This window comes from Anopheles coluzzii, chromosome X (assembly GCF_943734685.1).
Source record: "Anopheles coluzzii chromosome X, AcolN3, whole genome shotgun sequence".
NCBI classification, from domain to species: domain Eukaryota; kingdom Metazoa; phylum Arthropoda; class Insecta; order Diptera; family Culicidae; genus Anopheles; species Anopheles coluzzii.
In genome coordinates this window covers 7,887,444-7,913,191 of record NC_064669.1, presented here as the reverse complement: position 1 = coordinate 7,913,191, position 25,748 = coordinate 7,887,444, and the positions used below count along the sequence as shown (strand labels likewise).

General features: G+C 52.2%; 2 protein-coding genes across 3 annotated transcripts; one reads left to right on the top strand and one right to left on the bottom strand.

Annotated features, from left to right (window-relative positions):
• Nucleotides 1–1,056: 1,056 nt before the first annotated feature.
• Nucleotides 1,057–14,966, top strand: LOC120960451 (uncharacterized). Its single transcript, XM_040384348.2, has 5 exons — nucleotides 1,057–1,891; nucleotides 2,058–5,636; nucleotides 5,705–6,878; nucleotides 8,812–10,785; nucleotides 11,953–14,966. Exons 2-5 carry the CDS (start codon nucleotides 3,309–3,311, stop codon nucleotides 12,786–12,788), a joined length of 6,312 nt encoding a protein of 2,103 aa, XP_040240282.2. The 5' UTR covers nucleotides 1,057–1,891; nucleotides 2,058–3,308; the 3' UTR covers nucleotides 12,789–14,966.
• Nucleotides 14,430–24,463, bottom strand: LOC120960259 (uncharacterized). Of its 2 annotated transcripts, none has more exons than XM_040384321.2 (11): nucleotides 22,966–24,463; nucleotides 22,640–22,888; nucleotides 21,664–21,861; nucleotides 21,084–21,567; nucleotides 20,806–20,995; nucleotides 20,587–20,727; nucleotides 18,589–18,625; nucleotides 18,076–18,215; nucleotides 16,621–17,463; nucleotides 16,026–16,166; nucleotides 14,430–15,952 (listed from the first exon to the last, which is right to left on the bottom strand). In XM_040384321.2, the coding sequence occupies exons 1-11, from the start codon at nucleotides 23,579–23,581 to the stop codon at nucleotides 15,881–15,883; spliced, it is 3,111 nt and encodes a 1,036-aa protein (XP_040240255.2). In that variant the 5' UTR covers nucleotides 23,582–24,463; the 3' UTR covers nucleotides 14,430–15,880. The 2 variants fall into 2 exon arrangements, with proteins under 2 accessions (XP_040240255.2, XP_049466204.1); XM_049610247.1 differs by having other exon boundaries at nucleotides 18,076–18,197.
• Nucleotides 24,464–25,748: the final 1,285 nt, after the last annotated feature.

Genomic DNA, 25,748 nt, shown 5'->3' with positions numbered 1-25,748 from the left:
ACCTTCGCTTTTGAATCGCTGGCGAGCTCGTGAAAACCGGATTGTGCTTAACGGGCAGCATTTAGACGCACCACTTCGGTACCGGGGTCGAGCGATTTTTGACAACGAAAGGAATTTGGCAGAAGATAAGCCAAGACTGTAACTAACGAACATTTGGTGACATGATTTCAGCGAAAAAAAATGAATAAACAGCGATAAAAAGTTTATCTTGCAATGATTGAGTAGTGACAGCGTCACTCACAAGCGCCAAGAAAACATTTACTTGATACATTTTTTTCAAGCAAATTCAAAATATTTTTTAGGTAGTATTATTGCAGATTGAAATTTAAATTGAAAAAAAATATGTATCCCACAAACCAGCAACTAAATTGAGTAAATTTGAAGAAACAAGTTCCAGGGTACATTACTTTTATGGTAGGTGCGGATAACGAGATGAAATAGCAATTTGAAAAATATCTCAATATTTTTTTAATTTCTGCTAAAACGTGGAAAACACGCATAATGCATATTTTTAATACATTTATATCGGTTTAAAACTTTTATTAAAAAAGGTAGAGTAGTAAAATGCTAGCAAAGGCTTTTGCAGGAATTTAAATATTTGTCATTTTGTATAACGGTTTTTTTTACTATATCTTTTCATAATTTCTAGGGTAAACATTTAATCCGATCCAATTCACAAATCATTTTTCCTGATGTTTTAAGCATTTTCAGGGAAAATTTGTATCTTTTTCGAAATGGAGAGGAAGGATATTTGCAATGATTTTTAGTTATTTGATTGATCGTTTTTCCGAAAAGAAGAATGTTGTATGGCACCTGAATTAGTTTACTCCACAAGCTTTATATTGATTTTATTTTTCAAACGCTGTCAAATGCTTTGCAAATGTATTATTGGCTAGTTTTACCAGCGACCAGCACTACATGGCATAATAAAATATGCCAAACGTAGCACTGAGTAACGGGGCTTATTATAATTTTAGTGTTTATTCACAAGGAACTTTCTCGGAACAGATAAAAAAAACTTCACAAAAAGCGGTAGAACGGTTACAGAACAGGAATCGAAAAAAAAACCAACGAACTTTTCTATCCCGTGTCCTATGTGCACGGAGCTGCATTCGAAAGTCAGTATAAAATTGTGCCCCCGGCAAAAAGGCCTTTTCGCCAAGATGGCGTCGAACGTGCGGCTGACAGCTGGGTCGCCCCTATCCGTACACCGAGCCCGGCCGGGCTAGTGTGTGTGTGCGTGGCGCTATACGCACAGCAGTTCGGCAGTTCGGAAGCAGCCACAGAGAAAGCGCCCGCACACGCACACAGCCAAAGAAGGCCCGTTCGCTCAACCGTCGGGCAACCGTCAAAATCGCCCCCGCTCCCTCCCTGCGGACCCAACGAACACGAAGCGAGAAGTGTCACTTTCGACGAACGGTGCCCATTTCGCAGTAATCACCTCTTCCGTGCGGGGACGGACATAATTTTTGGAGGCGATTTTCCAGAAGTTGCAGAATTCGGTCCTTTGACCGTGCGCGTTTTCGCACACGCCGTGTGAGTTAGTGAGTTGGGCTACCGTTACGGCGGACTGTGAAGGTGCGAATTTTCTAGTAAAGCACAGCCAGTAAAAAATAGAAGGTTCGTTCGGGGTGCACGGGAACACGGGATCCCCCCCCCCACTCCCCGTGGGCAGCCTGCCACGGTGTGCCAGTCGCAGCACCATCGGAAGCCGTCGCTTTTTTGTTCGTTGTTCGCTCGCTTTTTTTTTTTTTGGTTTGGAGCCGAAGCACCACCAGGGACGCTCCAGCGGGCGCACAAAGTCCAGCGCCCTCGCCACAGCCTGTGCCTGTGATAAACTTGCTCTGCCCCTCCTCCCTCCACCTGCCAGTGGTGGGCTTTGGTAGTCCCGGTAAGCCCCCCCCCCCTCGAGCACCACTGAATTGAACGGGTTCGGGATTGTTGCGTGTTAGTTAGGTGTGGGCGAAGAGCAGGAACTGATTTCTTTCTCTGTCTCTTTTTTTCTTTCTTTCTCCCCCTGTTCCGTGTTCCATTTTTACTTTTCTTTTTTTTTGCAGCACAAAAAAAAACGGTGCGTCCGCGAGCGCACTCCCGTGTGTGTGCGTGCGTGTGTGCCTGTGGGCAGGTTTGTGTGCGTCCATGTAGAGGTGTGATACGTGTACGTGAGCGTGTGTGTGTTGACGGAGGAACCAGCAGAAGCAGGAAAGCGAAAAAGAAACCTGAACATTTGTGTGTGTTTTTTTGTTGTTGTCGTTGCTTCCATCATCGACGCTGATTCATCTGTTTCCTAACCTGTTCGATCCCGTTGCGCTTCCGGACGGAGCCAAGCGGCCCGCGTGTGTGTGTGCGCGTCTCTGTGTGCATCTCTGTGTACGATTGTGTGTGCGTGCGGCGGGGGCGCTTTGCTAGGCGGACGGACCACGGAGCGAGCGAGTGAGTGAGAGGGGAGCGCGAGTAGGACGCAGGACGAAAACCCCTTTATTTCTTCTCGGGGACAGGCGCGTACCCCACACACACACACACAGGATGCATCGACTGCCGCTGTACATGTTCGCTGTTGCATCGACGCGTGCACATTTGATGCGTTGGAACTAGTACGCGCGCTGGAAAGCGATAGAGTGAGACAGGAGTGTGTGTGTGTGAGTGAGAGAGTGTGTGCGAAAGGCAGCGAAAATCGCGACCCCGAGACGAGCGAGAGTGAAAGAGAGGGCAGGAGCGTAACACTTTCGGGTTTTGTGAATTCCTGGCTCGCTTGGAGAACGGTAAAAAAGGGGTCGCAAAAACTACTCCCCCCCCCCTTCCTACAGACAAAAGAGAGAGTGTGAAGGGGGCAGCATCAAGTCCCCCCCCCCACCAACCATCAAACGCGGAAAGATTTTGCTGTGTTGCCAAAGCTGTTGTGTTTGGTGATGACAGCAGGGCCAGCAGCAGCAGCAGCAGCAGCAGCATCTCCGATCCACTGACAGTTGTGCGTTGTTAAAGGAAGGCGAACAAGGGCGAAGCTGCGAAACCAGAAGAAGAACAAAAGAAAAGAAAAGAAGAAGAAAACGCCGTCGAGAACGGGAAGAGGAAGAGACACGTAAATCCCCGCATCGGTCGCCCTGTGTCGTACGCACTGGTGCGCGTTGCCGTGTGTGTGTGTGTGTGCTTTGGAATTTTAGCAAACAGCTCAGTACTTAACCCCTCCCCTCCCTCCTCGTTGTCCCACCGCACCGTTGTAGGCCGGGAACGCGCGGGAGGTGGTTCACCTCTCCTGTGTGTGCCCGAGCGGAAAGGCGGCGGCGGAAGGCGGCGGCACACAGCGGGCAATGTCCGAGTCGGCCTCCGACACGCTCGATAGCGGCCCGTTTCACACCGGCAAGGTGGAGGAGCACGAGCAGTACGGGCGGCGGCACCAGCACCACCACCACAACCAGCAGCGCCGATCCCTGACGCCCGGCGGCAAAAAGGACGCACGATACGAACCGGGGACGACGAGGACGGCGATGTCACCGATGGGCGATCTGCCGGCCGGCGACGATGACGACGATCAGCAGCAGCAGCAGCAAAGGAAGCTGTCCGGGCCGGGCGACCGGGAGGCAACGGGAGGCGGCGGACCACCAAACAGTGCGGCCGGGCGCACCCGGTACACGGCGTCGCAGCTGCTGGCGCTGCGCGACACCAACCTGTCCAAGGTGCGGCCGCCCTGCATGGACGACCCGAAGTCGGAGAAGCACCTGAAGATGATCTCGATGCTGGCGCGCCGCTCCGAAACGCCCTACGACGAGGACGGGCCACCGGCGGGCGGTGGTGGTGCGTCCGGCGCAGGAGGCTTCGGGCGGAACCGGGCCTCGTATGGCGGGGGCTCATCCTCGGCCGGTAGCGGAGCCGGTGGCAGCAGCTCGCTTGGGGCCGGATCGGGCAACGGGCCCGGGCTGGGTAGTGCCGGGCGGGGCGAGATGCGCCGCTCGGTCGGTGGCAGCGGGGGCAGCGGCGGCATGGCCGATCCGAAGGAGCGGCTGCGGAAGGAGGAGGGCATCGTGCTGTCGCCGCAGCGCCGCTCGTTCAACATGGGCTGCCAGATGCCGTCCGCCCCGTCGTCGGGCGGGGCCGGCAGCAGCCTGGGACTGTCCGGGAGCCTGCTGCGCTCCGACCGGGACATGCTCGGCGGAGGAGGAGGTGGTGGAGGAGGCAGTGGCGGCGGTGGAGGAAGCGGTGGAGGCGGCGGCGGCGGCGGCGGTGGACGCGAGCGACGCATCGGCAGCGGGCGGATCATGACGCGCGACAGCCTGTGGGAGTACGGCCGGATGGAGTCGGGCGACTATCGTGCGGGCAGTGGCGGCGGCGGAGCGGGCGGCAATTCGTCCTCGTCCGGGGGCAGCTTCCGCGACCGGGAACCGATGGCGATGCGCGGCGAGCCGGGCGGCAAGGACGGGAAGGATGGGCCGCGGGGGCGCAACAGCGAGGGCCGCGGCCTGCAGGAGAAGGACTACCACGACGAGGGCGGCGGCCGGTACGAGCCGCGGGAGTCGCGCGATCGCCGCGACCGCTGGGGCGACAAGGGCGACAGTGGCCGGGGGCCGATGCGGGGCTACCACAAGGGCGGCTCGTCCGGCTACGGCGAAGGCCGGGGCGACGGTTCGTACTACGGGGGTGGTGGCGGGTACGGTGGTGGAAGCGGCAACAGTTACGGAAATTACGGCTCGAGCAGTGGCGGCAACAGCAGCAACCATCATCACCACCACCATCACCATCACCATCATGGGGGCGGCGAAGGCGGCCGCAGCTATGGCGACCGGCGCCGGTACAACAGCGACAACGGGCGGGACAACGAGGAGCCGGAGTGGTTCAGCGAGCCGACCTCCCAGCACGACACGATTGAGCTGCGCGGGTTCGACGATCCGCTGTCCGAGCATGGCAGCGAATCGGGCGACACGCCGAACGGCGACGGCCGCGACGATACGGAGGGCTCGCCCGACCACCACCAGACGGCGGCGGTGGCGCCCGATCAGTCCGAGGCGACGGCCGGCACGAAACGGCCGACCGAGGAACCGACCGGCGAATGGCGGCCCGAGCTGGACGAGACGCTGCTGAAGCTGATCGAGGACGGAATGCCGAAGGCATCGACGGAGGAGGAGGTGCGGGCGGACGGCTTGCGCCTGATCAGGGAGCTGAAGCGCGTGTCGATGAAGGAGCTGGGCCGGGCGACGCCCTCCCAGCCGGCGGCCGAGGAGGAAGTGCCGGCGGCGGTGCTGAAGCTGATCGAGGACTACATGCCGAAGGGCAGCAACGGGCCGCCGAGCAAGGAGAAGGTGCGGACGGATGGCATTATACGCCTGCTCAAGGAGTTCAAGCGCATGTCGCTGAAGGAGCTGAGCGGCTTCCAGGGCCGGGAGACGCCCTCCCAGCCGCCGGCCAAGGAGGAAGCGGTGCTGAAGCTGATCGAGGACGGGATGCCGAAGGCATCGACCGAGGAGGAAGGGCGGGCGGACGGCATACGGCTGATGAAGGAGCTGTGCGGGTCCCGGGACCGGGCGACGCCCTCCCAGCCGCCGGCCGAGGAGGAAGCGCTGACGGACGGTATCCGTCTGATGGAGGAGCTGTGCGGCTTCCGGAACATGGTGCAGACTGATTACAGCGCAATGGACATGTTGCTGGTAAGTTAAGGAAGAGAGAGAGAGAGAAAGATCATTTTCATTGATTCCATTTCTTTTCCCTTTTTCAGAACGATGTCGGTGGCGGTAGTCGCGAGAGCCGATTTTCGCAATTTTTCCGCCAAGACAACGATACCGCCGCCAAGGGGGATAGTGAGGGCGTGGTGGCGGCGGCGGCAGCCGATGCGAAGGACCGGCGCAGCCGCCAGAACTCGCTGCACGAGGACATCGGCAAGATGATGAAGGGCATCGCGGCGTTCGACGACATCGTGAGTGGGGCGACCGCTACCAGCAACAAGTTCTTCGCGCCGATCTCGCCGGCCGCCACCTCCAACACGCCCCAGTCGTTCCTGGAGCTGTTTCACCGCACCGCGCTGAAGGGCCAGCTCGAACCGCCGCAGCAGCCGGTAGGCCAGCGGCCGCTAGACGGGACGCCGCAGCCGTTCGATCGGCACGCGATGCACCTGAACTCAATGATGGCAGACGAGCAGCAGCAGGGGAAGCAGCAGCAGTTGCACCACGAGCAGCAGCAACAGCTGCAGAACCGCAGCCTGCAGCAGCTGCTGGGCGTGACCGGTAGTGGTGGTGGTGGTGGTGGTGGTGCCGGTCCTCCTTCTGGTACGCCGCCGGGCGCTACCGAGCGCGGGCCGGTCGGGCCACTGATGCCCAATCTGGGCGCGATGCCGTCCCCGGCCAGCCTCGGCCAGGTGCACAGTGTCGAGGAGCTGGAGGCACGGTTCCGCCAGTCCGACCTGAACGGGGGAGAGGGTGGCGCACCGAGCGGTGGCAGAACGCCCGGCCCACCGAACGATCCGTTCGCCGAACAGCAACCGATGGCGATCGGTGGCGGCGGCGGCGGATCCATCCCGCGGCTAATCATGCCGGGCAACGACCCGGCGATCGGGGCGATCCATCCGCCAGTGGTAGCAGCGCCTCCGGCCGGTGGTGCCCCTCCCACCACCCCCGACGGTGGCGCGGTACGGCAGCAGGAGCTGCTCGCGTTCAAGAAGCTGCTCAACCAGATGAGCGAAAATCAGATGAACGGAGGCGGTGGCGGCCCACCACCGCACCAGCCCGGACCACCGGTGCAGCAGCACCACGGCCATCCGGCACACGCCGCCCACATGGCGGCCGTTGCGGCCCAGCACCAGGGCGGACAGGGTCCACCTCCGCACCAGGGCGCGGCCATGTCGGCGCTGCCGGCCATGCTGCAGATGATGCATATGGCTCCGATGCCACACCCAGGTAGGTCCATTTTGAGCAACACTCGGTTGCATCCCTTTCTTCATCAGTCTCGAATTGAGAGTAGATCGCAAAACTCCAAATCTGTTCTGAAAACAGCTCATTTTGAGCGTTTAAAATATTCCCCCCATATGCCTGCAAACCTCCATAGCAAAGAGGCAAACATCCCCTAACCATTTGAAACATTCCACCGAGCGAATCAAGTAGTCCATTATATGACTCGAAACCCTGTAATTCCACAGCCACAGTGTTCCCTATGATATGTCGAATTGAACGTGGCGTGGAATTGAACGCAACGAAAATAGTTTCTAATAATGGGGCCCTTCACGATTCTAGTCAGCTTTTTGTATGGAGTTTGACAGTTGGAAGCTGAAATCATGTCAACACTCCATACAAAACCACACACAAAACTAGTCTGCGATTTTTAGCCTAGATTATTTCAGCCACAACAAAGCAAGAATTAGCTTCGAGTACCTGTTCGAAAAATGTCAAAAAGGTCGAACTTGTTTTCATTTATCCAAAGGTGTATTAAAGCGATCAGGTGGTGGAATCTAGAATCGAAGTGTATGTAGACCAGGTAGTCTCGTCCCATGTAGTTTGACAACTAATTTCTGAATCAAAAAACAGCTTCATTTCAGCTTCAACAGGGTGAAATAAATTTCCATAGGAACGGGTCGTTTTTCATAGCTGCAAATACGTAGCAGACATTGGTATCCTTATTGAAGATAATTGCGTGGCGCGCGCTGGGGCCTTTGCAATACTTAAAAGATAAAACATAAGATAACCTTACTTGCTATACATTTGAATTCAGACATGAGCATTTAAACGGTAATATTGAAGTCAAAAAAGCAGAAATACTTATTAAAAGCTTGACACATTGAAGTAAATGGATCATGAGCTCCTCTGTAAGTACGGGCCCGGTCTATTTCAATCAGAAAATTCCGAGGACGTAGTGTGTGGTCAGGAGCGTACACATTAATCTTAAAAAGAAGCTCGGGTGTATCAATTTTGTCTTTATTTGACTTTGCTACAAAAACTGCTTGTGCTACCTGCCTACGTCTCTCTAAGAACAGCAGACCCAAAAAAAGCCGTCTGGTTTGATATGTTAGAGGCTTGTCCATGTTCCGCCTTAAAGTTCTTATATCTATTCTTGTGAATTTTACCCGAATACCCTCAATTCGTATCGACCAGTTGTTAGTGTGCGGAGACCATGTTACAACATTCGAGTATGGACCGGACTAGGGCGACGAACAGTTGTTTTAAACAGAAAGGGTCATTAAAATCAGATGTCAGACGATGAATTGAACCAAGCTGCCGATATGCTTTGTCGATGACGTAAGAATACTGTTGACGGAAGGAGAATGACGAGTCAGGAATAGTACCGAGGTCCTTAGTTTCTATGTTACGTGAGATTACACAGGAGTCAAGATTTTAGTCTCGCCTAAAAGGGTCTTTTTTGTGAGTTATCGAAGATGTTGTATCCAAACAAAAATGGCTGTCAAGTCGTTCTGGCAATTACCCACTTTGATAGCTGCTCGACCCCCAATGGTCGTTGGCTGAATACCCACTTTGATAGCTGCTCGAAAATTGCTATAAAATGCAAACAGGCAAGACAGGCTGAATTTTCAGCCTACGATCTTATAAGGGAAAGGAGCCCAATGTCTGTCACGATTCAGAATTATTTTCGATAGCTGGATTGACAATCCTCCGTTTCAAAAAACAAAATGTAAACGCATTCGGGCCAGCGACCGTATTTTTCGCTCGTCTTTAACATTTAGTAAGTCTGTTCGATTAAGCTATCGTCTCGAGATAACGTATTTAAAGCGTATTCGCTACATACAAGAGTGCTTGAGAGCCCTCTTCACAATTACACGGTTATTGTGTTCCCTTACTGATCTCTCTCTTCTCTTCACTCCCCTCCCCGCCCATTCCCCAGGAACTGATCAGCGGCACGCCACCGAGCTGCTGAAGCGGCCGGAAACGCAAACGCTCATGATGGCAGTGGCGCGGGGCGAAGTGTCCCAGCACAGCCTGTGGCAGCAGCTGACGAACCCGGCGACGGCCCAGTCGCACCGGGAGATCATCGCGGCCGTGCTCGGCGCGTGCAACGGTGGGTCGCGCGTCGTGTCGCCGAGCCTGCTGCTCAACCCGAACAGTATTCAACCGCCCATGCCAATGCCGATACCGCCCCCAGCTGCCCCGGCCGGGGCCGGCGCCAACCTGCTGTTTCACCCGAAGCAGCAGGTGCGCCTGTCCCCGCTGCCCAATGGGATGCCGCAGCGGATTCCGTCACCGCGCGAGCTGCAGTACCACACGCAGTCCATCCTGCAGAACGCACTGATACGCAAGAAGCTCGAGGAGCAGCGTGAAAACTATCGCAAGAGACAGGAACAGCAGCAGCAGCAGCAGCAACAGCAACAGCAACAGCAGCAGCAACAGCAGCAGCAACAGCAGCAACAGCAGCAGCAACAACAGCAACCATCACAGCCGCAGCCAGCATCGCAACAGCAACCCCAGCCACCGGAGCAGCCGGGACAGCCGGAAGAGCTGCAGCAGAAGCTGAAAGAGCAGCAACAGCCGATGATGCACCAGGGCCCGCCAGCTGCACAGTCGATGCAAAATTTTCCTCATCTGCCTCCGGCACAGTCCGAGCAGGATGCAGCACCGCAGCAGCAGCACCATCAATCAGCGGCGGAACCGTCCCAGGAGCCGCGCCATGCGCAACATTCCGACGCACCCGACCATCAGTCGGCACAGCCGACCGGTCAGCAGCCAGCGAATCCGGCCGAAATGGGACCGGCAGCAGCAGCATCAGCAGTGCCCGGCAACACTAGCATGATCAAAGCCGGCGGTGGCGGCCCTATCGGTGGAGGGCGCATGATTAGTGGCGGTGCCGCGGCGAGTGCGACAGTCTCACCGTCGAAGCAGAACCAGATGCAAACGCAACAGGTCGCGTCGCCGACGCCGCTCGCTTTTACGCCCACGTCCGTGCTGCGCAAGATGACGGCGGCACAGGAAAAGGAACCGGACAGTGCGATCCCGCACCACATGCAGCAGCAGCAGCAGCAGCAGCAGCTACCGCCGCAACAGCAGCAACAGGGTCCCATGCCCCAACCACAACTGCCATTACCGCCAGCCCATCCGCAAATGATGCTCAACGAGCAGCAGCAGCAGCAGCAGCAGGGCCATCTGCCGCACGTCGAACCGGGCCGCATGGGGCTCAACTATTCAGCCCTGCTCGAGATGATGCAGCACCAGCAGTACATGAAGCAGCAGATGCAGCAGCAAATGCAGCAGCATCAGAAACCGTTCCCGCTGCATCCGCACGGCCCGCAGCACCCGGTGATGCATCCGATGCCTGGCGGGCCGCAACCACCGCAGCCGCCGCCCCAGCAGCAGCAACAGCAGCAGCCACCGCAACCGTCCCAACCGGGGCAATTCCCAGCCGAATCTCAACCACCGCAGTCGGAGCAGCAGCAGCAGCAGCGTCCGTCACCATTCGGGCAGCCGGGTCCGCATCCGCCGCCCCCGATGAACATGATGCACCATCACGGGCCGGGCGTCGGTGCGAACCATCTGCCGGTGGTGCCGGCGATCATCAACCCGATGGGCTCGATGCCGTCGTCGGTCGTGGGTGCAATGCGCAACATGCAGCCTGCGATGCCGAACAACATTCCATGGAATATGAAGCAGCTGCAGCAGCAGCAGCCACAGTCGAACGTACCGCAATCGCAGCCGCAACCGCAGCCGGGCGGTCCGGGGCAGCTAATGCCACCCCAGCTGGCACTGCAGCAGCAGCAGCAGCAGCAACAGAATTCGCAAAATCAACCCCAACAGCAGCAGCAACAGCAGCCGCAACCACCGCAACACATGAACATGCCAAAACCGCAAGGCCGGCCCATACTGAAGGGTAAGTAGAGTGTGAGACGATTTACAGGGTTTTACAACTCATTTTGCGATGTGTGATGCATATTTTGTCGCTTGAGAAATTTACTTTGACTCCTAGTATGTACTTGGGCTGAGCCAATATTAATTTAAACCAGTGCTGCAAAATGTCATTGTCAATGTCATAAAAAAAATCCATGTCAGCGTCACGTGCGTCAATTGTGATGATCAGCGATTATACTCAATACGATTGGTGTGACCAATACATGCTTGGTGACATTTTGAGCAACCAACTTTTGGTCCGTCACTTTGTCATGTCATGACGAGAACTGTGATCAGTTCTGAAAAATGTCACTGACATAGTTAGGATAAATTCCGGCTGAAACAAAATCATGTCAGAGTCACGAGCTCTAATGTGAGACTCAAACAGTTGATGCGACCATCATATGCTTGGTGACATCTTGTGCAACCAACTCTTCGTCAGTCACTTGGTCGCGTCATTTTCAGTCGGTAATCATCACGAAAGTCATGGGAGATATGCCGGTGTGTGGGAGTGATCCTAGGCAACAAAATGAGCATGCATTCTCGCACTGTTTGACCCGACAGACTGAAAAGCATGCTCATTTTGTTGCTTGAGACCACACGCAAAGTACATTCCAGGAATCTCGTGATGATCAAACTGATAATATGTCATGACCAATAGAATGACCAAGAGTGGGGGGTGGGGGTTTAAAAAAAGGTCACCAAGCATGTGATTGGACCACCAACTCTTTGAGTCTCATCTCTGATCGTCTCACTTGTGCACTTGATCTGATTTGAGCTTCGTTGCAGTCATGAGTGTTGGTGACTGAAACCAGTGGCATTTGGCAGCACTGTTCACAGACAGAAAAAGTCATGATTGTGCTTGCGACAATCGGACGGATTCCCACAAGAGTCCAAAAATGCTGACTTACAGACAGAAATAGGTGCGTTAACGTCAAGAATTGATGCGCACTGTCAATAATTGATGCCTTAGAACCAAAATTAGGTGGCAACGACTGTAACATTGGACCAGTCCCCAGTATGCACTAGGAGTCAAAGTAAATTTCGTAACCGACAACGTGTGCAGCACACGTTGCAAAATGACTTTGAAAACCCTGATTGGCGGAAATTTTTTTATTTATTCTACTTCTTTTTTTGCCCCTTCCCATAGGTGGCAGCGGAAATGGTGGCCAGATGCCACAACAGCTGCAACAGCAGCAGCAGCAGCAGCAACAAATGCCGCTGATACATCCACTGCCCCAGCATGCACTGTCGCCGATGACGGGTCCGCTGAACTTTGGCGGCAACATGGATTTCCCCCAGCAGCAGCAGCAGCAGCAGCAGCAACAGCAGCAACAGCAGCAACAGCAGCAACAGCAGCAACAGCAGCAGCAACAACCATTCAACAACAACCGCAGCGGAAATCCAATCCTCGGTGCGCATCATCCGATGGCACCGCCGTCATCACAGCAGGGCCCACAGCAGCAGCAGCAGCCGGGTCAGCAGCAGCAGCAACAACAACCGCCACATCAGCAACCGCAGCAGCAGCAGCAGCAGCAACATTCGCCCAACATGATCAGCCCGCACATGCAGCAGCTGTTGCAGCAACAGCGTCAAATGCAGCAGCAGCGTGCGATACGTAACCAGCACGTGCACATGAATATGATGCCACTGCAACAGCAGCAGCAGCAGCAGCAGCCGTTCCGAATTCCAAACATGCCAATCGGTGGAAGTGGACAGCAGCAACAGCAGCAGCAGCAGCAGCAGCAGCAGCAGCAGCAGCAGAACGCAACCGGCAACGGGCCATCGGCGGGCGGCGGCGTGATCAACTACAACCGGGACGGAGGGCTCTCGCCGACCAGCAACCAGCTGGCCCGCTGGTTCTCGCCCGAGCTGCTCGCCCAGGCGTCCGCCGGCAAGCTGCCGTCGCTCAACATCGGCCAGGCGATGAGCCTCGAGGAGTTTGAGCGCAACATGCAGCACTCGTCGACCACTGTACATAACTAAAACAACCTCCCTCCCCCTTCGCAAGGAGTGTTGCTTCAACGCGCTGCGTGTGTGTGTGTGTGTATGTAGGTGTGTGTGTTTGTGCGTGTGCGCGCGCGGGAAAGGATAACGCCGCAAATTGAAATTGTGCAGCACGTGAGATTTTTTTTACCATTATTTTTAACTACATATTTATATTATTATTATTATTATCATTATTATTCTTGATTGTGTAGGCAAGCTTAGTTTGAGATACTTTCTTATTATTATTTTTTTTTTGCGACGATCCCCCTCAACCCCCTCCCCATCTTCCGGGGCCGTGTTTAACTTATGCTTGTAAAACGACGGTATTGTGTAGTCGTACCCCAGGTAGCTTACGAATAGGTGGAGGAGGTGTGTGTGTGTGGAGGGTAAACAGATAGTGAAAGAAGCAGTAGCTGACAGACACAGTGGTTGATGGCGGTAGGAGGACGATGACGGCGGGTATGGTCAAAGCTTACGACGGCACTGCCCAGGCAAAAGAGAAAGGGACGACGCTGCAAACGACGAGTGTCACGGCAATTTCGATGCCGCGCGTCTGGAAGATCAATCGTGTACAGAATTTTCATCACAAAAAGAGAAGCAAGGGGCAAGGAGGAGAGCCCCACGGGGGCACTAGTATTTGATAGACTGTGAGGCTAGAAAAGCAAAGGCATATAAGAGAACGATGAGATGTAGTGTAGCTGTTAGGGGAAGGATTTAGAACGCTTTTGGCATATGTTTGGAGTCACAACAGCAGCGACAGGGCAAAGATGCGCGTTACTTTCATAGACACTGGGAAGCCCCCCCTCCCTCCCGAGCTCGCCGCACGTTTCTAAATGGCTTACACAAGCGCCTCGCTCTCTGCTCGTGTTTAGTTTCGTTAATTTTTTTTTTGATATTTTTTTTCTTTCTGATTTCTGATTTATTTTGTAAGCACATGAATTCTTCTATTTTTCTGCACCCTTCATTTCTTCATTTTTAAAGTATTACTAAACTTTTTTGTTGTTGGTACTTTTCCGCTGCACGGCTGCGATTTTGGGAGCAGCCGTTTCCGAATTGATTGTGATGATGCGCGCCGCTCTGCATGCGCAAAACGATGCACACCCCCCCCCCCCCCCTACATACGCACGGTGTACATTTCATATAACTATCTTGCGAAGCGACACGGTGATGGGAGGCTAGAAGGGGCGGGATGTGATTTTATCCGCCTCGTTCTTCCTTTACCCGCACACACGACGCGGTCGATTGGTCGCATTTCTCCGGTGGTGTTGGAATGGAGTTGGAACGCGAAAACCAACCGCCGCTACTATTACTGCTACCATTACTACTAGAACTACTACTACCGATACTACAACCACTACTACTATTACAACTACTACTACTGCTGCTGCTATATGAAAATGTGAATCCTTCCGGTCGGGTGTGGCGCACGTGGAGCACACCGAATGGGGGGGAGAGCTTTGAGCGAGCGTGTTTCATACGTAGGTTAGGTGCTTTACGGTGTTGTGCTACTGTAGGAGTGCGGGGCAAAGGAGTGGTGTTGTAAGCGCTTGATTGAAGATGATGATGTTGACGAGCGCGCAGGATAAGCTGCCGAGGTGCGTAGGGAAATTACTAGAGAAGAACGGAAATTGCATAAAAACCAGACACATACACACGTTAATTAGGACACGCGGCTGATGAAAACAAAAAAAAACACACACACACATATTTACAGAAGAACATACAGGGGACGATAAACGAATGCTCCCAAATTTGGCGCAGAGAATCGATTACACACACACATACAGAAAACGTCTCTCTAGGCTTAAGTCGGCATGTTCGAAAACGAAAAAAAAACACTGAAATATAATTATTATAAGAAATACACAAACCCACACACAAAGGTATGATTGTTACTCACAAGGAAAAGTAAGCAAACAAAACAAAAAAAAAAACAAGAACATTAATAAATCATTGTAAAACCGGTACTTATTAAGCAAATGTGTGAGTATTTGTGATTGCGATTGAGCAACAGAAAAAAAGAAACAATACAAAAACCCTGAGAAATCCTTACACGCGGACAGCATCTCTCCCCGCACACGGCAAACACAAACCAAACGCAACTTACAGAATATACGTACAAACGCACACAATCATATACTACGATCCGTCAAAATAAACTTGTAATTAAGCGAACACACATACACTCTCTCTCTCTTTCTCTCTCTCTCTCTCTCACTCTATCTATAGTTGGTTTGCTTATAGTAGAGCAAGTAGTCGTGACATGGTCCGGTCAACCAACACTCTCCTGGATGCTCCAGGTCCCTATCTACAACCTCCCATGCATGTAGATACCCGATCTCTGACAGGTCTCGCTTCATCAGATCTAGTCATTGATGTCGCTGTGCTCGGTTCGCCGTACAGCTCAGCAAGCTCGTGGTTCATCCTGCTCCTCCAATCTCCGTGCTTGAACACACCGGAGGATGCGTCGCTCAAACACGCCCAGCGCGTTTGGATCCTCCGCTTGAATCGATGTGCGATATATCTCAACATTTCGTGCAGTTTCGAAGACTTCCTGGAGCTCAGCAGTCGGTGCAGTCCATGGTATGTACGACGCCCCTGCACAATGCGTCTCCGGATTTCGATGTTGAGGTTACTGTACAATGTAACGACCATCCCGTGATAGCAGAACTTCTTTGTTACCTTGAGATACACTGCTTCCCAGATGGCCTGAGTCTCCAGTCGTCTATGTGAAGGATTATTCCTTTCTTAGCTGCTGCTTGCGTTCGGAACTTCCCGCATCGGTATCGCATTTTGTTTCCTACTTTGCAGTCAGCCTCACCCAGCACCCAAAAAAAAAAAAGAAGAAACCGTACGCGGTTTCATTTGTTTGTTGCTTTTTGTCACTTTATTGTAATGAACAAGAAGGTTTTAACAATGTTGTTGCTCCCATTAAGTAAGATAATAGGTGCCATCATCAGCAATAGTGAAGGGAGAGAGGGTAACAGCGAAATTGATCCTAACGGCGTGCACGGGGGTGCGGTGGCGTGTCGCGTCTTGACCCCCCCCCCCCGCAGGCCTGTGCCCAGGGTTTGTGTGTGTGTGTGGGCCTAAATGTAGATCGGATTCTCCTGCCCCGTCAGCAGCCGAAACATGGACGTCGGCATGGTTTTCATCAGTATCTGCGGGCGGACAAACTTGGGTGAGCTAAGTGCAGAAAACACGTGAGTAACGCGGGGATGCACCAGGGCTTACCTCTCCGATCGATGTGGCGAGCAGGTTCACAATCTTTTCGTGCGGTACCGCGACGACGCTTTGGTTGTTGATCTCGATGATGCGGTGGCCCACGCGAACACCGCCCCGCTCCGCAATTCCTCCGCGCAGCAGGCTGCAAATCTATTAATACACAGATAAATGTAGACATAGAGAGTTGCAGATGTAACCACTATGAGCACTAGGATTCCGAGTCTTTGCAATGAGTCAATCAATCTGAATCTTTTAATCCAATAAAGAGTCTCCAATGTCTTTCCAAAGAATCAGGAATCTTCAAGAATCTCTATGTGCGGGTACTTCATCGAATTACAGGATTCTGAACCTATAACTTTGCAGTTTAAAAAGCTCTTCAATTTCTGTGACAAACTCATTAATTTCAAGATTCACAATTCTTCAAAAGTTCATGAAACTCTAGATACATACAGCTCTTGTAAGATTGGATAATCTCAAGATGCATCACTCTTCCCAGGATTTACGTTACAGATTTGATTCTTGATTCTATTGATTCTTCACTGATGATTCATTGCGAAACACTTTTCTTTCCACAATTCTTCCAACCCACCCATCCGATACCTACCACACCGTTCTGTACGCTGAAGCCGAGCTGGTACTTGGTGTTCGGGCGCTTGATCTTCACCTCCACGACCGGCGCGCACGGCACGACCGTGAACTTCACCACCGTCTGGTTCTTGGTGTTCTTGATGTACCCCTGGCAGGTGGAGAGCGGCAGCCCGACCAGGCTCAGCCCGTTGATCGCGATGATCTGGTCGCCGATGTTCAGCTGGCCGCAGCGGGCGGCCGCCCCCGCCGACGCCAGGTTCGCGATCACGACCGTCGGCAGCATCGAGCCCCAGCCGGACTCGACGATGACCACGCCGAGTATTTCGCCCTTCGCCTTCGGCACCACCACCTCCTTCTGCAGCTCCTTCTTGGCGAATATCTCCAGCTCGTCGCCGAAGATCTCCTGGCTGTTCAGCACCTCCTGGTAGTCGAGCTCCTTCATGAAGCTGTGGTCCTCGATCCCGTTCGCCTTCAGGAACTCCATGTACGCGACCTGGAACGCCTGCCCGATGCTCTGCGCAATGAACTGGGCCTCCTCGCTCTCGAACACGTGGCAGATCATCTTCGGCGTCCGGTTGGCCGGCCGCTTCTTCGGGCTGTCGGCGGGCACCGCCGCTTCCGGGCCGCCCGGTACCGCACCGCCATCGTCCGCCGCCGGGTCCGTCGGGCCCGTGCTGCTCGCGACGAAGCGGCGCCGGGCCATCAGCACCACCAGCTGGCCGATGTCGGCAATGTAGGAGATCGTCCGGAGCGCGTGGTCCATCATGATCTCCTTCAGATCCGTGTTCAGCACCATGATTTTCTCTGTCGAAATAAACAAATCCACCTCCGTGCTCGGTTGCGACTCTCCCGCCGGTGCCTGGGGCAGTTACGGGTTTGCAGTTGGTTCCGGGAGTTGTTGGTGGTGGTGTTTTGAGGGGGGGGGGGGGTTTGGGGTGGAGGGATGGGGTAACAATCTCAGTTCAAATGGGTTCGTTTTTGCAGCGCACAAATAAATCTTACCAAAGCCTAGCCGGGGTTTTTAGGTATTTGTTTAATTTTGTTTTGTTTTGTGGTTTTTGGATTAGATGGCACGCACGCGTTTTTTTTTGTTTTGTTTTTGATTAAAAAGAGCGCCCAGAACAAAATGCGGAATGTGGAAAGATAATAACATAGACGGTAGACGGCGGTTAGTACAGGGCTAGTCGGTGAACCAGATGTTAGGAACAGGCGCACTGGGACGCACTGGGATGCGGAAAGGGACCAGTAAAGGCGGGAGGAGGGGGAGGAAAAACAAGCAAAAGGAAGCAAAGGATATAACACAAACACACACACACACACTCATGCACATGCACATGCAGCACACAGCGGGTATAGTTAATGGGAGGGGAGAGGGTGCACAGACTATGTAATAGGTGTGAGAGATTTGGGTAGGAGGGGAAAGGAGGAGCAGGGCACGAAACAAAAATAAAAGAGAAAGCAGCGCGCTCACTTTGATCCGGGAGACGGCTTCCTCCGCCTGCATCATGCGGGTCGATTTCGTCGGTTGGCCTTCGCACACCAGCTGGGTTGAGCCGAGGTACCGCGCCCGGAACAGGACGCCCTCGATGAGCACTGCCGGATCGAGCAGACCTGCATCGGGAGGGGGGGGGGGGGGAACCGTAACGTAACGAGAAGCATTAATGGTCCGTTGCACAAAGTTTAAAGCGATTTGAAGTTGGAATTTGATATTTTATGGAACAGTTTTTGTTTTGTTTTTTGTTTTTTTGTTACAGTCATTGTTTGTTGCCCTTTCGGGGCAAGGGAAGAAGGACAAAGTACACTTACGGTAAGGGGGTTTGACAACACGCAGTGGGAAAGCATGTGAAAGGTGAATCGATAACGATTTTAATTGATGGTAACTTTTGGGTACACACCAGTTTTGCTTAATAATAACAATATGTTGAGTGTGCAATCAAACGTACGACGACAATGATGAAGCTACGTCATCCAGGCGTTCACTTACCTTCTCGAGTTTTATGCCTTCCTTTGCTTTCAATTTCCTGCAAAAGAACAAGAGGAAAGATAAGGTGGATAAGTATGATCGATAGAAGATTCACATGCTGTGGGAGTTTTTGAAGCTTAATGTGAAGTTAGTGCGTTTGTTTTCATGTAATAGTAATTTTAGAAATGATTCTGAAAGGCTACATTAAAGCGTAGAGGCACCTTGATGCGGCGTTGAATTAACAACCGTAATTCTTCTGTCCTGACTAACCTTACTGAGTTGAGTTATTAATATCGATAATACTATAATAATAATTATAATAATAATAATAATATCTCTTAGCTCTTTTACCCTATTTATTATTATTTTACTTTTTCATCACAGTTAAGATTTCTTATTGATAAGCATTACGGTCTTATTCTGCTATCTTTATACAACAAAGCTGCGGTCGGCAAAATCCGGCCCGCGAAAACATTTGCCTGATTTTGAAATTCCTATCTTCGTATATCGATCAAATTCGTGCATCAATTCATAAGCAAAGTTAATGCACATCTTTTAATATGACAATTTCATACCGCCGAGCTCTTCCAAATTTGATTATCGTAACTGACATTGTAACACTAACATTGCTTCGAAATGACAATGCTCATCCTGAAGCTTTTGGGGGCCCCAGAGCATTCCCAATAGTTTTTAGCAGCATGGGAGAAGAGGTACATTAAGAAGCGATATTGTTCTTGCTTTGTTGTGTTGCATGTTTGAACACTTTCGGGCACTATATATAGCCGATCCTTAACTGAAGAATCTTTATAATTACTTTTAATAACAGTTATTTACTTATAGAATTTTGAACCTTATTACTTGGATAATAATATAACCACAGAATATCTTCAATATAACCCCGCATTGCATTGCTTAACCAAGTGCTCTCCAACCGTTTTTTTTTAGGATTACGGACCACTTGGCTATGAAAATACATTTGCCGCGGACAACGTATATTGAGGGCATAATTTTCGTAGACTTATGTCAAAGCTTTTCAATTACAAATATGTTTAAATTTTGTAGACATGCCGGTTGTAAATGTAATAGTGATTGTGGAAACAAAAATTACATTTCTTTTCAAAAAATCAATTCTTTCACGGATCACTTCTGTTAATGCCACGGGCCAAAGGTTGGAGACCACACTGGCTTAAGCCATTCAGTGATTTCCCCACAGAGACACTGGGGCAGTGCTTTTGTTCTCCGTTTCGATTCAATCGTCGCGTGGCAGGAGGGGGAGAGAGAGAGATAAAACAATGATAATGACACATTTTGCGCATCGTCTTTTGTGTAAAGCAGAATGGGGGCAAAACATATTTTCTTTCATTAACTTTTTGCCATTATTTCATGATGGGTTTGTGCATGACCTTTTTCTTACAATGAAAATGCTGCCGCGGAGTCACAATCAAACATGCTAAATAGGTAAAATTGGTTTGGTACTACGCAGTTTGGTACTTCGAACCGTCGATCTGTCAACGGCTATGCCGGCATTCTGATGACGTAAGCATTTTAACGGCTGTTCTTTAGGAGGTTGCGAATTAATTTAAAGCATTTTTTTTAGGATGTTGCAGGGTTCCACTATCTTTTTGAAGCATTCCCTTAACCGATTTAACTATTCCATTATATGACTCGAAACCCTGTATGTGATCTACTTCAAAGCAAAACCTTGCAGCTAAGCATCTGCAGTAAGAATAAATGTACTAATTTTAGCGATTTTTCAGACCCAGTCCAGTCTGTTCTGCTATGTGTGTGTGTGTGCAGTCGGAAGTAATTTAAAAACGTTAAAACGACGTTAAAACGTGCTACAAAAATCTCTTGTTATACCAAAGTGGCAAACCTTCGACTGTTAATTTCTAAAATGACTTGTAAAGTTAAAGTCCACGGGGCCTTCCACTCTGGAATTAAACTACTACGGTGAGTGTTGTTCTCTAAAAATAAAGCATACAACTAAAAGGAGCGGTTAGTGCACGGCTCATGCCTTACCGGTAAATTTTCTAGGGTAATATCGCTAGGAACGTAGATTTCACTGTCGGCCCGGATGGCGGTCTGGTACCGTTTCAGCTTCGCTAACATGGCCGAATTGGGCGATTTCGGTTTCCCCACGCCGCCAACGTCCGCGGCGTTCTGGAATTTGAAAGCGAAAGGGAGGGCGTTCAGTCACATACATCAAAACCTGTGGCATGAAGCTCTAACATCACGTACATTATGCTCGTAGTAGCTCGGCTCGCCGCCGCCGGACTGCTGCTGCTGCTGGTGGCCCAGCAAACGATCCGTCTCCAGATCCGTGTCCGTTTCCTCCTCCAGATCGGGTGGCGGCGGCGGGTTGCCGTGCCGCTGGTCCGTCAGGTGCGCGGCGGACGGGTGTTCCTGCTCGGGCGATCCATCCCGCGTCCTGACCACGGATACGTTGGTAGATTGCGTGGTTAGTGCGCGATTGGTACTGATGGAAGCCGAAAACCCCGCACAATATACACCCTTACCTGAGCACCCACACGGGCGAAACGTCTCCGTACGAGTGGGCGAACGGTTCCCCCCGGCAGCCTTGGTCCACACTGTCCCGTCGTTCGTCCCCCGTCGGCAGTGCTTTCGTGTTCTGCAGCGTCGACTTGATGTCGTTCAGCGCGTCCCGTATATCGTTCGCCAGACAGTCGCTAATGCCGGCACCGTTCGGTCCGTCCAGCGCCGCATGATGATGGTAGTGCTGCTGCTGCTGCTGCTGCTGCTGTTGGTCCTGCTGATGGCGCATACTCTGCATCCCTAGCGAGCCGTTCGCCAGCAGATCGCCGCCTTGATCGCAACTGTTGGCGACGGTGTTGCCCTCCGAGTCGGATGCGTGCCCGCTCGACAGCCCATCCTCCAGGATCGGCATACTATTGCACATGTCGTCGTACTCGACGCACGGTTCGTTTAGAATTTCTTTCGCCTCGCCCGTGCCGTTTCCGCCGCCCGGCTTTTGCACCCTTCCTGTTGGTAAAACAAAACAAAAAAATCAATCAATACGGAACCATCGACTGAGTGGGCGAGAAAACGGATCCCTCCTTAGGACTCTTTTGTTCGCACCGTAGCTCACGGGTCGGAAGGTGGTGCCGAATTCGGCCGTGCCACACCCGGACCGGTAGTCCATCTCGGGCGACAGGGCAAAGCTGTGCGGTTTGCGACCCGTGCCGCCCGCCGGAATGGTAAAGTCTTCCTCCAGCGAGCCCGCCTGTGGGCGGTCGTAATATTTGGTATCGCTTTGAAATGCGCTCATCTCGCTGCCTGCACCAAAGAGAGAGAGAGATAGAGAGAGTAAGAAAGTAGTCCACCGACGTACGTAGTAGTGGTGGAAGCTCGGAATCGAACTTACCCGATTCCGATTCCGTGTTTGGAATCAATTCCGGGGCCGTTTCTGATGCTGGAATCGATTCTGATTCCGGAGTTTGATCCGGAGCCCATTCCAGAGTCGATTCTAGAGCCGTAATCGGAATCGGAATCGGCTTTGGAATCAGGTCCAGAATCGGAATCAGAATTGGGTCCAGAATCGGAATCGGCTTCGGAATCGGAATTGGATCCAGAATCGGAATCAGCTTCGGAATCGGAATCGGTTTCGGAATCGGAATCGGCTCTGGAATCGGAATCGACCTGGGAATCGTAATTTGCTCCGGTAACGGAATCAGAGTTAACTCCTGAATTGGGTCATCATCATCTAGAACTGGAATTAGCTCCGGAATAAGAATCAGTTCTTGAATTGAAATAACAAGTTTCAGAAGTGAAATCAATCCGGGAATCTTTATGAGAATGACTCGATGACAAGTACATTTGGATTCTTTGCAGCTATCAATACGTAGCATCATTGGATCCGGACGTCTATTCTTATGAGGATGTCGAGACCGACTCCGATTTCCAAGCCGATTCTGATTTTGGAGCCGATTCCGATTCCGAACCTGATTCCGGACCTACTATCCGTTATTGATTCCAGAAAACTCGGAATCGATTCCAACGCTAATCTTCATCTTTCCCATCACTAGTACGTAGCCCCATCCGCGCCCTGCCTTACCGGCCACCATGTTGCCCTTGATGTTGTAGAAGCTCGTCTCGCTCGGACCCTTGCCGAGCTCGATCTGCCGTGGCCGACCGTCGTCGAGCTGATCGTACGGCGCGGCGCTCGGCTCGACGCGCTTGGGAAACCCGGGCCGGGGAAAGCTGGCCCCGCCCGGCCGGATCGTGCCGCCGTCCGCATAGCTGCTGGAGTAGATCGTGCCGAAGCGTCGCGGCGATCCCTCGTACTCGGCAATCGTTAGCCCGCCTGCAAGGTGAAGATGTCAAACAAGTGGCGTTGACAGGCCTTTCCGCAGCGTAGCGCCCCGTCCCCGTGCTACTCACCGATAATGGTCTGTATTTTCGTACAGCTGTCCGTGTGCGTTTCTTTGCTGGGTGTAGTGCCACCACCACCACCACCACCCATCAGCATTGACAGGTCCGACCCGTTCACGGTGCCGCCTGTCCCCGTCGGCCAGTTCGGCTCGATGTCGTCAAACACCACTATCTCGCCGTCCGACAGGATCGATTGCGTGCCGTACACGTGCTGCTGCTGCTGCTGCTGCAGCTGATGGTGCTGGGCGCCACCGGCCGATGGACCGTGATGGCAGTGCGGCATCAGCACCGGGCTGGAAGCGGTGGTCGAGTCGCTGCTACCATTGTGCCCTCCGCTGCCGACCGGACTGCGGCCGACCTGGATCTGGTGCCGCTGCTGGAACCGCATCTTTGGCTCGTGCTCGGTCGGGGCCGGCTCGGGCGAATGCAGCACCGTGCTGGCCGGAGTCGTGTTCTGGTGCGCCCCCCGGCCGTCCGGCTCGTCCCAGAAGTGTAGCTCCGCCGCCGACTCCCGCTCGCCGTACGGGTCGTGCGGGTGGTACTGGTTGATGGTGGGGTGGGCGGCCGACGGCGCTTTCACCTCGCCGACCGGCTGCTTGCTGCCATCGTTGCTGGTGCAGTACATCGTTCCGCCGCACGGGGCTGTTTGATAGACGCGGTCGTTTGGTTGAGCGGTGCTGGGCAGACGGAAGCAGTCCGGGTCCGGGGTTGATAGGTTTCGTGCGGCGGTTCCCCTTTGGAGGTTTCCTGTCTATTGCACCACCATGCACACTACTGCATTTCGGCTGCAGTGGCGTTTTCTTTTTCCTTTCACCTTTCCGCTCGCTTCCCCGGGCCGACAACCCTATTGCACCACACTAACGGCCTGGAGTGAACAGCACGACCAAGCACAACCGTTCGCACAACGCTTCGCATCCGGTTCCATACTCTCCCGGGCACCAGAACGGGACGGGGACACGAACGCGCGGGACTGGATGCTTTCTTTCCCTTTCCCTTTTTTTGAAGACTATCAGCAGCACCACAGACAGAGGAAATATAACACACACACAGCAAAAAAAAAAAAACAAATCTCCGCTACTGTAACATTACGTCGGCAGATTCGGAAAGTACAATTAGGTCGCGCGTCGCCGTCGGAATGGAAAAATCGATTCGTACGAAAAATTTCCACTAGCTTTCTGTTCCCGTCGCTCTCGCCGCGCGCTCGCTTGCGTTTCGAGTTATAGGCGGCGGCCGCACCTCACCGCACCGCACGGGGCCCCATAAGCCACGAGATTTCCACAGCAGTGAGGAGAGCAACAAAAAACACTCACAGACACACACACGCGCAGGCAGGGGCTTTTCCAGCCGAACTTTTTCCCACCGTCGAAGAAGGCTGAGGGGGAGGATGGTGAGAGATGTGTGTTTTTTTTTGGGAGTTATGTTGCACGCGTGTATGTGGCCGAGCAGTACATAGGATTCCACCCAGCAGTGGCAGCCCCCACCGTACCCGTGTAAACATCAGCGTCAGCTGTCACGCACAGGGTGGTCCGTGGTTTGCTGCTGTCAAAAAATTGCCTGGAGCAAGAAAATACTGGTAGCCTGTTTCATTCTCAAGCAAATTCTATTTCAAACCGTTCGATCGAAACGGTCGTTTTGTTGACTGTTTCCTGATTTGTTTTTGCTTCCTGTGTGCAGGTAGTGTTAATTCGTGGATGGACATTTGCAAATGTGGTAAAATATTCAGAAACGAAAAGAAAGTATTTTCAAAAGTCAATTGTTTCTCCTTTTTATGTTTTTTTTTTATAAGCAATACGGAAAAAAACCATCCATCCTGAATAAAAAAATAAAAAAGCTTCATATTCTCGCTTGGACGGAGAGGAAGCTTGAAGGAAACTGTTCAGCCACGCGGGCCATGGTGACTGAAAAACTTTCTCGGCGTTTTTTTCTCAGACCCTCATGAGTGACTCTGAACCCGCGGGGTCATGGGGGATGAGAACCTTTTTCAGAGCTCATTTTATCAGGCACTCATGAGTGCTTTTGAGAATACTAGGTCCTTACCGTTTGAATAATCGGCATATCGAATCGACTTTAAGAATATTTGAGAATGTAGAAAATGCAACGATCAGCCGGTAGCTCATAGCGGTATTGGTAATTACGTTGGAAAGTGTTGTTTCTATTGTTTTTTTTTTATTGGGAAGGGGTATAAAGGGGGATCTTTTTTTTATATTTAAATATCCAAATAAAGCTTGAGTGACTATATTGCCGCGGGGCCATGGCGTTTCTCAGCGCTCATTTTGTCAGGCAGTCATGAGGGCTTGTGAGAAACCCACGTTCCCAACGTTTGTAGAAACCGAACTAAATCGCTTTGAGAATCTTTGGAGAATCTTTGAGCTCAGCTATCTGAAATACGTGCAATTCTGTAGTCCGAAAATACGTTGAAAATTGTTTTCAATGTTTACAAACGAAAAAGGTTTAAAAATATGCGATCAAGAAGTTATTTTCTATTTAAAGGTTCTAATAAAGCTAGAGTGGCAATATGAGTTTCTCGGAGTGAGAAAAAATTGACGACTGCCACGGGCTCGCATCCGAGCACAAGTGTTGAGTGCGGGAGAAACTTTAATGAATGCTTGAGAATGTTTTCTCAGCCTGAGAAAGCCCCATGGTCCCGCAGCCTGTCAGTGTTTTCGCAAATGAGGAAAGAAAATGGTGATAACCACAGTCATGCGTCTAAGGACTAGCTCTGAGTGTCTGATTAACTTTCGTGAGTGGCTGAGTATTTGGTCTCACATTTGTCCAAGTCCACGCTGTCGCAA